General features: G+C 42.4%; 1 protein-coding gene across 2 annotated transcripts in view; it reads right to left on the reverse strand.

The window, feature by feature from the left end:
• Positions 1-12654, reverse strand: part of sh2b3 (SH2B adaptor protein 3) — a 48659-nt gene that overhangs the window by 5978 nt on the left and 30027 nt on the right. For both annotated transcript variants that reach the window (XM_079269582.1, XM_079269583.1), the window contains exons 3-5: positions 5389-5490; positions 4563-4651; positions 342-433 (exon numbers count right to left, since the gene is read on the reverse strand). In XM_079269582.1, coding sequence (XP_079125708.1) covers positions 342-433; positions 4563-4651; positions 5389-5490 — 283 coding nt within the window. The remainder of the gene's footprint in view (positions 1-341; positions 434-4562; positions 4652-5388; positions 5491-12654) is intronic.

The following is a 12654-nucleotide window of genomic DNA, read 5'->3' on the forward strand; positions in this document are numbered from 1 at the left end:
ACAACTATGGAAGAGTACAACTTAAAGTTGCACCAGGACGATGAATGGTGAGGTTGGGTAATCATTCACCTTTTGTTTTCTTTCTAAAACAAATTTAGCAAACCTGGAAGTTTGTCTAAAAACCACCTGAATACTTGTGTATTCTTTCCCCGTTGGCTGAACAAACACGAGTCCTTGTTATGTATTTAAAGCAGAGAGGCAGTTTGAGAAGACTCGTGCACCCGACGCCCACGTTATTATCCGACACCGGGACTCAACATTTAGCCCCCGAACTGTAAACCTGAGAGTATCCGGAGCTGCTTTTACCCAGAAGCACCCTCTCTCCTCATCTCACCACTCACTTTGACGCCCTAACTCTGAGCTGCCTCTGTGATTGGCTGGAGCAGCGCTGTCAGCTGGGGAGGGGAGAGGCTCCAGATCCACACTGCCTGACCTGAAGGACAAAAACAGATTTCAGATTGCACACACTGCATCATCGACAACACATGTCTGTCATTCTCATTGTGGACCACCTGGGGAGGAAAATAGGTCAATTTCATGATGACTTCATTTTGAGCCATTCTTCCCCCATCTGTGTGTAACCATCAGTCTTATAAGAAAGCTTCAGCTGTTCTTTTTATTAAGATTATTAAAGACAATATCACAGAATTTACTCCTGGGTTTACCAAGGACACGAAGTGAATGGTTGCAAAACGCATGTACATATAAATGAATGGTCCTAACTTTTTTTCTGTGGCAAGTGACCATAGTCTCAGTGAACTAAAGCCCTTCAAGCTGACCGTCATCAGGGATTGATGGTCCTCATTGAGCATTACCCCCGACTTACATGTTTGTTCTTGATACATGCAACTGTTTTTAGTTCCTTGTCATTGTGCAGTTGTGTTGTTTCCGTTTTGTGTTCTTGTTCTCAGGCCTCTCGTGGAAGAAAGAGCTTATTCTCAATGCCTGACAAAATAAAGATTAAATGAAAATGTAAATAATAAATGTTTACAGCCTCCAAATCTGTACTTCTGCTTCAATCTGTCAGCAATTCTTGTGTTCAACTTCACTACATAGGCCCATCCCACACTAACAAAAACATATCTATAAGCATCAGAAGGGAACGTATATTTCATAAACATCAGAAGGGAACGTATATTTCCATCATTCCATTGAGAAGAGGAACAGAAAGGAGCAGGAATTATTAATGCAGTCGTACAAAGTGTGCTCGCATTGGGATTATAAATTGAATCCATTTATTTAAAAATTGATAGAATTTGTCTTTTTGGACCCTCAAAGAATAAGTCTGTTCTTGTAATTTAAATATGAATCATTTGAGAGGGGTGTGTATTAGGGGTGTCGGCGATTCTCCCAGCATTTTTTTAATCTTTCCATCCTCGCTTTACTTGCGAGGCATCCAGAGAAAAAACAACAACGACACACACTTCAAAGACAACACAGGGCAGCTAGCATCTTGGCTGCAGCTCCACTTTTGGAGACACCACGGCCCACTGGTAGAGGACGAGATGACGGAGAAACAACAGAACAGAACAGAACAGTAAAATCCTCACGCTTCCCCGAATTCACGGGTGTGGCAACACTTCGCCTTCCCCGTGAGCTGCAGAAGATTTAGAGACTGCAGCATCCAGTCATATAGCGATGTCGTAGTCTGACAATGACATAGCAACCAGTGCTGAAAACATCGAATCATGACCATAAAGTCTAAAATCAAATCGAATCGTAGATTAGGAGAATCGTGACACCCCCAGTGTGTGTGTGTGTGTGTGTGTTGTTGGGGTGAACCTAGTGAACATGGAGGAAACAGCAGGCTGAAGGAACACTAAGACACAGACAGGAAGTGAGCCCAGTTCACATGAGCGAAGACTTACTGCTCTTCTGTTTCACTGCTCACACACATCGCCACCCAAACACAAGTACACACACACACACACACACACACACACACACACACACACACATACAAACAGTATATGTGTGTGTGTACATACACATGAGATCGGGAAGGTTAAAGAAGGAAGCCCGATCAGATCCTGCTAAAATGCTGACTTGAGTTTGCAGCGCTCTGAATAACAGGAAGACAAGTCTCCTTTCTCTCTCCTCACTCTGTGTGTGTGTGTTCTTCTATCTTTGTGAGAATCAGTTCACGTTTTACTCTTGCAAAGGGTGGACATTTCAGCCAGTCAGCAATGCTTACACCTCCCACATCCGACCACATCTAAAAGGAAAAGTGTTTATACTCGTTGCGAATGGCCCCCACTGGAAAAGGCAGCGTCGCGTTACAATGCCTCCCCCGCCTCTCTCTTGCAGGTTTCTGTAGTCTCGGCTTGACGCCCACATTTAGAAGAAGGTAGGTGTATTAGTAACATGTGTTACTAATAATGATGTCACTGTTCTTTTCAAGTGTCCCAGTGAGCCGTGACAGTGAGACAGCATGCACAATACCAGGACCCTGAAACTGAAACACCTGGGCTTTTCCTGCTCAACACCATCAGTGAGAGAGGGCTATCTTTTGTCTCAACGGACATTCGTGGTGGCGTTCATGCGATAAGTGACAAAAGTCAAGTGTCAGTGATATGTGTGAAAGATACGAAAGAGGCAAATGACTGTAAAGTGGTCACGATTGTCAAAATGCTGTCGTGGAAAGTTTTGACAGAGCAGCTCTGTTCACATGAATGAGAGTAATCTCACAAGCACTTTGTTTGAAGCGTCCTGACACACATACGCTCAGAATTAGGATGAGGTTAAAGGCCTTTGGCCTTTCGTCTTAAATTGTCACACATTTAAAAATAAACACAACCTTGTGTAAATCATGTTCACACACAGACAACAAAACCTTCGTCCGTCATTAAAGTCTTCGGAACAGGTTTGATATTCAGAGCCACCGTAAATGCAAATGACATCACCCAAAATGGAATCTGACAAGCGGGGATTCACTGCGTTCACTAGTCTCCCGGCACAAAGCACTCACGACAAACAGAGTGAGGAGTACAGAGAGGCAGGATTTAAAGATAGATGGCAGGTTACTGCAGAACAGCTTGGGATGGTCCCAAAACAAAGGATTGATGTGAGAAAGATTAGAAAGTAGTGACTGCGCTATCGACAACCCAACAATAGCTTCTTGTTATTGAAGTACTTTGATCCTTAGACTTGTTTGGCACCATTTCACCCACTTAATCAATTCAGTTTCGTCTTGTACTGCAAATTTTTGCGACAACAAAAAAGTGTGACAGAGTTTTGAAAAACAGATCTCTCACCTCACTTATCTTCACACCAGCCAAGAAGATAACAATCCAAACATGCACGCACTAGGCCCATATTTGGGCTGATATTAACTTGATTGCAGATATACTGTTATCAGAAAATGCAGAAAGGCCTAACGAGGTTGCCGGTCCTTTAGAAAGTGTGTGTCTCCATTCTATGGTTTGTCCAACAGAAAGCACACAACTTGATTCTTCAAGTGTAAGAATGTTGAGATTAAACGCAGAAATGAAAAAGGTCCTGAGACTCTCCCGAGTCTCAGACCTCACCCACACACTTCCTTTCGCAGAGCAACACACACACACACACACACACACACACACACACACACACACACACACACACACACACACACACACACACACACACACACACACACACACACACACACACACACACACACACACACACACACACACACACACACACACACACACACACACACACACTTTTTTGGTCTAATCCTGACGTCGGCTGCTAAACATAATGTTGTCACACTGAAACGAAAGACGGAAAACAGCAGAATTGTTCGTGTCTGTATCGAGTCTCATTATGAATATCACTTAGTATAGAGAATTGTTTCAAATGCTACACTTAGCAGAGCAGATCAGCTTACAGTTCCTAAGTTCAGTTTGATTTCGAAACGGCATTTATTGCAGAACATTCGAGCCGTAACAGAAGTCCCTCCACACCAGATGTTTAACCTCTCAAATGGTTTAGCGTAAATATTAAGTTGACTGAGGAATGATTATTTCCAGGAATATTCCAAATATAACAAGAATCCCACTGCTCCAGCATGAAGAGCTCTAAAGAAAACGAATGCACGGACAAACTCACACAGCAAAATATTCTCACTTGCATTCGCAAACACATACCTCTGCACAAGTAAACACTCAGCACACCCACAAACACTAAAAACAGCCAAAGTCCAAGCGTCAAATTTTCTACTCACACTCAAGGAAAAAAAGCTGTTAGAAGAAATGGACGAGGACGATGCAGACCCCCGTTACATACTCGGTGTGTGTGTGTGTGTGTGTGTGTGTGTGTGTGTGTGTGTGTGTGTGTGAGAGACACGGCTAGCTTGGTCAGGTCGAGTTATGTTTTTGATTTCATGATTAAGTTTTAAATCGGGCTCAGATTCAAATATATGCTGAAAAAAACCACCCTCTGCATTTATGGTACGACCAGTTGGATCAAATTTGATAAAGAGAATCCAGTGTGTTTGAAACAGACCAACAGGGTTCAAACATTGAGATTTCCGGTAATGTAAAGTATCAGACTGTGTGTTGAAAGTCTTTCCTCACCTGTTGCTGATACATTCTTTTAGCTCTGTGGTCCAGGAGCTGACCTGCTGGTCGTTGTCCGTCTCAAATATCAGACTACCTCGATTAACCTGCGGAGACAAAGACGCTTTCAAATGAGCCGTCCACATTACGCCAAGCAAGCGACATTGTGTAAATGCGAGAAATGGGCTTAAGCGTTATTTCTCTAATGCTATTCATACGGAGCGTTTTTAAGGCTTAATATTGCCGTTTAGGCAGCGGCTCACTTTCTTGTAGCTCATTTTAATGATAAAAAACAGGTTCAAGTGATGCAAATACTCCCTGCAGTGTAAAAACTCTGTAGTTTACTTCTTTGTGAACAAAGGTCGTTATCAAGTTGGATTTATGTCCGTAACAACGGATTGCAATTGTTTTTACAGCAACAAAAAACAACACAACAACGAAACAGTCGTGTTTTTAGATATAGATTTTTGTGGAACGATTTCGGTGGTGAAGGTGGATGGACAGCAGAGAAGGGATTGGTGATGTGAGAAGTGTCTGTGCATGTTTTGATACGTTCCTCCCTCTCGTGAACACACATCTTATGACAGCCATCTTTCAACTCAGGAGACGCGGCGTGGTTGGAATAGTTCAAACCAACAAGGTCTAAATATAAAGGCTGCTGGTGAGTTTTGTTATGAAACGATACGACACAATGATTGTCCCGTTTCCTCTTCATGTAGGATTGAGGGTTGGAGATCAAATCAAATGTGGATGTAAACAACACAGTGGGCACAGTCTGCAGACGACAACTGCAGCCCCTTGTGATCGGACTCTTACAACCGCTCAGTTAAAAACTCCTACGCACCTTTAAAACAAATGTGTTTAAGTTGTCAGGCATCTCCAGCCGGTTGCAGCGACGGACTTCTTGGATATCTGAGCAGTGAGTCGTCAGCTTGGGACCGGAGGCCTGAAACACACAATAAAGACACGACGACTGTCAGGCGGTAGTCTGGAGAAGGGGGACACGAAAAAGGCACTGAAAAAAAACCCTGAAACAAAGGAAGGAGGAGAGCGAGTGAGTGAGTGCAATTATAATCTCTTTCACAGTTAAATGTCTTCAAAAGCCTGTTTTTGTAATGAGGAAATGAGTCCAAGGTGAGTGACCATGTGAAAGGGTATTCATGTGTACAGTCTCGTGTGTGAGTGTGAAGCCTCCCTTAGTGAGAGAGAAGGCAGGGAACTATATGGAAGAGGAGCATGATGGGAGCTCTCGTGGCGGCGCTCCGAGGTCTACCCCACCAGAACAAACTATGGAATTGAAGAGTGAGATATGAGGGGCTGACCTGAGGCACAGAATGAACTCCACATACTGGGACTTTAAGTCAGGCTTGTGACCTTTTCTGCACGTCGAACCACCAACAAAACCGTCAGTGAGATTCTTTCAACAGGTGCTAGGAGCTCGCTTTAAAGTCCTGTCCCATGCAGGTGGACCTGAAGCAGGCTGGTGTGTGTGTGTGTGTGTGTGTGTGTGTGTGTGTGTGTGCACATCCATGGCTGCACAACTACAGACACTCAAGCTCAAACTAATCACACGTCACTAATAAAGCGGTGCCTTTCGAGCACCCTTAAGCAAACGAGTGCCAACAGAGCCGGCGGCATAACCACACGCACGGCTGGATGACTTGGTCAGCCATGTGTGCGGGCCTGTGGCATGTTGGGTCATAGGTCACGTCTGAAATGAAGGCTGGTTGACATAATAAAAAATATGTGTCGAGACAAGAGAGCCAGCAACTCCTGTTTAGGGTTCATAACTATTGTGTGTGTGTGATAGTTCCGGGACAAGAGGATGTCAAATGTGTACATATTGTAAAGCCCTCTGAGGCAAATTTGTAATTTGTGATTTTGGGCTATACAAAAATAAATTGAATTAAATTGATATGTTGGCTTCGTGTGTATTACCAATTGTTGCAGCTTTACTTCAGTTTACTTAGTATTCACTTTATATGAAGTTAAAATTGAGTTTCCTATGACACAGTACGTTGTTAATATCAGTAGTGTACAGTAACGAAGTAGAAATACTTCGTTACTGTACTTAAGTCGTTTTTTGGATATCTGTACTTTACTTTTTATATTTCTGTTGACTTTTACTTTACTACATTTTGCAACGAAAACTGATACTTTGACTCCGATACATTTCCCCTGAACTGTTACAACTACTTCATAGTTTCATATTGCTTTTCGGAGAATTATGATGATAAGTTCATAGTAGATGCAAAAGTATACTTATGTACAATATATTATGTTGAACATTGTTGCTCCTGGATGGATCACAGCCAACCCAATTATTGTCAACACAGCTCCATGTCCTTGGTCATGGTGCCACAGCACTTAAAAGAATAAACTTCATCATTCTCACAATTCTGACCCTTTGCTTTTTTATTAATGGCATTTATTTGTACTTTTACTTTCAATACTTAAGTACATTTAATATCAGAAAATTACTTTTGATACTTAAGTACAATAAATATCAGATACTTTAAGACTTTTACTCAAGTAGTATTCTAATAGGTGACTTTTACTAGAGTCATTTTCCAGTAAGGCATCTTTACTTTTACTCAAGTATGGCTTTTGAGTACTTTATACACCACTGGTTAATGTAGGATCTTTGATTGATCCGTCACGGATTCATTTTCGACTATGAACCACAATATCTTTCCTTTACCAGAACCACAGCCAAGCCCAGGATGGAGTCCCCTCAAATTAAAACTACACGCAATTAAAGTGAAGTGCACTTAACTTTCTCCAGTACACAGCGGAGGCTAACAAGCTACATCAACTCCATAAATGTATGCTAAGAGAGAATAACAGCAAAAGTGTGTGTGTGTGTGTGTGTGTGTGTGTGGAGGTGGGGGGGGGGGAGTAACATGAGAGAGCAGAAGCAGCAAAAGGAAACAGACGAGACAGTGAAAGACGCGGCGTTGGGTGGGAGAAAAGGGAGGGATGAGGAGCAGAAGAAAGAGCAGGGAGGACGGATTCCAGGGCTTTGTGCACCGGATGAGCTTGAGTCCATGTGACAGTGTGTGAGCCTGAGGAATGTCTATGATAATCTCTCTCACACACACACACACACACACACACACACACACACACACACACACACACACACACACACACACGCTCCGTCGATTGGCATAATTCAAATATTCTCTTCATATCAACTTCTCAAAATGTGAGGATTTGCAGCTTTTACCGTTTTATATCATTAAACTGAACATCTTTAGGTTTTGGACTGTTTTCGGACAAAAGAAGACATTTGACGACCTCATCGTGTGCTTTGGGAAATCGTCACATTGAGAAATAAAAAAAGAAAATGGAGATATTAATGGATGATGAAAACAACAGTTACTTCTAACATCAACTTCTAACTTCAAGCACAAACCAGTTTCCTTCTTTTTGGACATCGCTGGTTAACATGCATCTAGTTCACGCCAAAATAAATTAGAATGAGAAGAGGAAGATAAAGGAAGTGAGTTAAAGCTTCACCATCAACATCATAAACCGCTAACGAGACGATGGTGAGCACACTCATTGAGAGGAATTTATTGTGAGATTGTGAATGAGTTTCTGACTAAGAGCATCTTTGAGGAACCATATGTGCCTGTGGTGGGAAAAAAAAATGAGAAAAAAAAAACACAGGCAGCAGATGTCTGACTGGTTGAGCAACAGCATAACACGCCTGATTTCTGTGAATCAACTTTATCAGGGGAGCAAGTTCAAGCCCACAGCACATTTCCTAAAACTGCAAGTAGTCTGTAATACTCCCTCGAGAGAGACACGCACATACACATCTTCCTTTTCTGCATATAACTAGAATAATGTGTCCTTACACAACAGAACCAGGCAATGTGAGAGAAATGTGTGAGCGTAAATGAACTGTGTGAAAAGTGTGTTGTAAAAACGACCACACGGAGATACAAGAAAGAAAACAAACAACTTGAAAATGAGACAAAACAAACACAAAAGACGCAAAAAGACTCTAAAGAAACTCAAAACCAGAGCAAAGACGCACAATGACCACAGAGAGGCGCCAAAGGTAACGACTTCAGAGAGTCACGAAACGACCATGAACACATGCACTCCAGACCCAAAACGGTACAAAGAGACGCAAAGCGCATAATAACGAATACAATCAGAGCAAGAAAGAATCACAAAGAGATCCAAAACCACCACAAAGACGACTAAACAAGATCGTTTGGCAACTTTTACAGTCTTTGGTCTTGCTCCTATGTAAAGGGGGGGGGGGGGGGCGCTTTTATATGTTTGTGTCCTGGGGCCCCTAAAAACCAATAACAATGTTTACTTCATCAGTGCCAAGAACCAGGGCTTCAAATGTGAGTCAGACACATTTCTACTCGTCAGACACATTTCTACTCATGTTGAAGCCGTGACTCTGGTGTGCCGGTGTGAGTGAGACAGCTTTTTGGAGTAACTAGACTGCAACTTCATCCTTCACTAAAGAGACCGCCGAAAACAACAGCTAACGAGACTCGTCCTGCCGTCGCCCTCCTCCACATACAAACGCTCGACAGGCTGAGGGAGAAACAGAAAGAACAGACGACAGTCACAGAGCGTGAGCGCGATGAGTCGCTGAATGGACAGTGAAACCTTGAGGAAACGTTTCATTAACGTCTTAAGTTACTGCTCCTCTGTGTGTGCGTCTACGGCCCCATAGTGCTGCTGCTCATCCTGCCACTGTGACAGCGCTGAAGTGGCACCAGACAAAGGCTACTGCTCCAAGCTTCAGGGCGAAGTACCACGCAGATACTAAAGTACAAATACAGCACTGCGTTCTTTTGCTTTCATGGCTCTGTTGGCCTGTTTACATGTAATGAATGCCAGTTATTATCAACCACAGTAACTACATGTTAGGATGTGTTGATGACCTATTTACACTATTAACACATGACACACAAACAAACTGAAAGTTCTACATTAGATAAGTTAGATTTGGTGATCCATCTTTTAATTCCTTAAACTCCAGTTTCCTTTAATTTCCTCTTCTGGTTGCTTTGAGATTAGAAAGTAGTCCGACAGTATCACACGTTGTCCCTATCAGCTTGTTGAAGCTCTTCATTCAAACCGTATGATGGAATAAATTAGACGTATCATTTTGTTTTTATACATTTCCCCAAAATTCAGCCGGTCATCTTTAGAAACTTTGGGATCGCCAGAAAAAACCCTTTTTGCCAACTTAAAGAATATCAAATTAATTTCTGTGGTTTCAACAATATTTCTGCTGCACAGCAAGAGTGTTTTCAATATTAAGACGGCAGATTGTGATATAGACATCATTCCACTGGGATTTATGTCATTGTGGAGGAAATATCTTTTGAATGTTGGACCGTTTTTGTCAAACATCGGGCTTTGGGAAATTATAACGTACATGTTGACATTTTCAATACGAAACAATTTCCCATAAATTAAAAAAAAGAAATCAACAGATCAACTCATAATGAAAGTGTTAGTTGTAGTACTATATTTAAACAACTGCCAGATAACCAACACTCTGGCTGCTGTACTAGTACCGATACAACATCGATGTTGATCTCCGTCAGTAATATAACCCTGTAACCACTTTTCACATTGAGTCAACTTTCACTACTGTGTTTCAACTTCACACACACACACACAGGACTGATATTGTGAATATGAAACACAGAGATAGAACAGTGACAATACGACCGACATGTTGGCTTTTCATATTATGTTGACTGTATTTCTCATGTCATGTTTTTCCCTACTTATTTAGCACAGATTTTAGTTAACGACATGTATTATACTGCATTATTCATTGGCACACACACACACACACACACACACACACACACACACACACACACACACACACACACACACACACACACACACACACACACACACACACACACACACACACACACACACACACACACACACACACACACACACACGAAAGTAGCTTACAAACAGAGATGGAGCCATGCAACCTCTCACCCACACAGTCACAAACACATCTACAGTTTGAGCGCGCACACACACACTCTGGTGACACACAGGATGTTTGGAGTCCAAAACGATCTTCCCAGGGTCCCTTTCTCAAGGCCGTCGCCGCGGCAACTGACTGACACTCAACATTCCACTATCCCTCCGAGGGTCAGTATAGCCAACGCTGTCAGGGGTGTGTGTGTGTGTGTGTGTGTGTGTGTGTGTGCGTGCGTGCGTGCGTGCGTGTGTGTGTGTGTGTGTGTGTGTGTGTGTGTGTGTGTGTGTGTGAGCGCGCTGGACTGACCATAAAACTCTGCAGGGTTACCAAAGTGGTCTCAGGAGAGATTTTGGAAAGTGTGTATGCACAATTACCCTACACACAAGAACACCCACCCACACACACATCAGGGCCTTATCAGGCAGAGGAGACCTTGACCGACACATCTGTCTGTACTTCCCCTGGTTTCGGGTTGTGATCATTGATGCGTTTCTTTTTCCTGCTGCGTACTTAAAGGATAAGTCTGGTCTTCATTTTTCTTATCGTCAAACAAACCTGTGAAAGGACTCTGATAGCCCTTTGTGTAGCCGGAGCCTTGTATCTCTTATTTCTTCAGCTGAACCACACTCGTCAAGTTTACATTCAAATTGAACACATAATTTACAGACAAAGAGGAAAATGTAAATAAAAGCGTCTTTCCATCCGCTACCGTTAAGCGAATATCAGGAGTTGGTTCAGGTGTCATAAAGTGTCGAACAATGAGAAGATGTAATTAAAAGTGCTCCAGTTAAACCTCAAGGGAACAAAAACAAAAATGGGATGTAAATATGGGATTTATGTTTGTTTAGTGTCTTAACTTTAGGAAGGCTACGGCTCGTCGGTCCACGCAGATCTATTGTAAATTGGATGGTGGCTACTGTATTAACATTTGATACGTTTGTGAAGAGAGACTGTTCAACGTGTTTATACAATAGCTGAAGCTGAAGCTAACACTACGGTGATCTGTAGCAGCTGCCATTGTTTTCACCCCGCCAGACTCCACCACCTGCTGTTTGTGTCACACAGACAAACACTCCTGAGGTTTCCCCCCCCATACTTGGTGGGACAGAAATAGATTCTCTGATCCCAGCGTTTCCTCCACGACAGGGTGGTTTAACTTTTCTCCTTTGCCTGTAATGCAGCAATTAATCAGATCTAAAGCCAAGTTGGTGGCATACAATGGCAGAAAACGCATATATATATCTCTCCTCTCGCTCCCCCTCTCTCCCCCCCTGCCATCTCTCCCCTGACCTCTCTACCCTCCCCCTCACCCACCTTTCCCCACTGCCTCAAATGGAACATACCAGGACATCTACTCCCCCTCACACCCCTTCCCTCATCCAGCACCAGTCACTTTTTATCAGCACCAGTCACTTTTTATCAGCACCAGTCACTTTTTATTCTCTGCTGCTACTTGTTTAATCCTTTATCTAGGCCCTTATGTTCTTAACTTTATTCTATTTTATGTATATGTTCATGTCTATATTACACTGTGGGACTGCGAGAAACGGCATTTCGAATTTTCTGTATGCATAACACATGTGGAAACTTTGACAATAAAGTGAACTTTGAACTTTGAACTTTGATAAAACAACAACCGGTTGGCGATCGGATCATATATCGATGACGGAATGAATGGATCGACGGTTGGTTTTTCCGACGCCGATATTGAGGCGATTGTAACGAACTTACTGCCAGAACATGCATTTTGAGATGTTTCTGGCGGAGAAGCATGTCCGCCCGCTGAGCTCTGCTAATATGCAAAAAGTGACAAGTGAATTTTAAATCCTTAATTGCAAACTAGTTTGCAGTCTTGTCCGTGGATCCGACTCACGGAATCTTTGCTCTGTGCTGCAATAGACTCGTTAAAGTTATGAATGTGGTATTAAAGATTATTATTATGTTATTAATAATAATGTTGAAAATGAGGGAGCCGCTGTTTTGATAGAGACAGTACTAATAGTTTATGTTTAAATATTTTCAATAAAATGTTCACACCTTTTTATTAATGTTTATTCATGTACTTTAACTTTAATGCTTTTAGAAAGTTTAAAGATTCGAAAACAAACT

This window comes from Melanostigma gelatinosum (assembly GCF_949748355.1).
Source record: "Melanostigma gelatinosum genome assembly, chromosome: 6".
Classification (NCBI taxonomy): Eukaryota; Metazoa; Chordata; class Actinopteri; order Perciformes; family Zoarcidae; genus Melanostigma; species Melanostigma gelatinosum.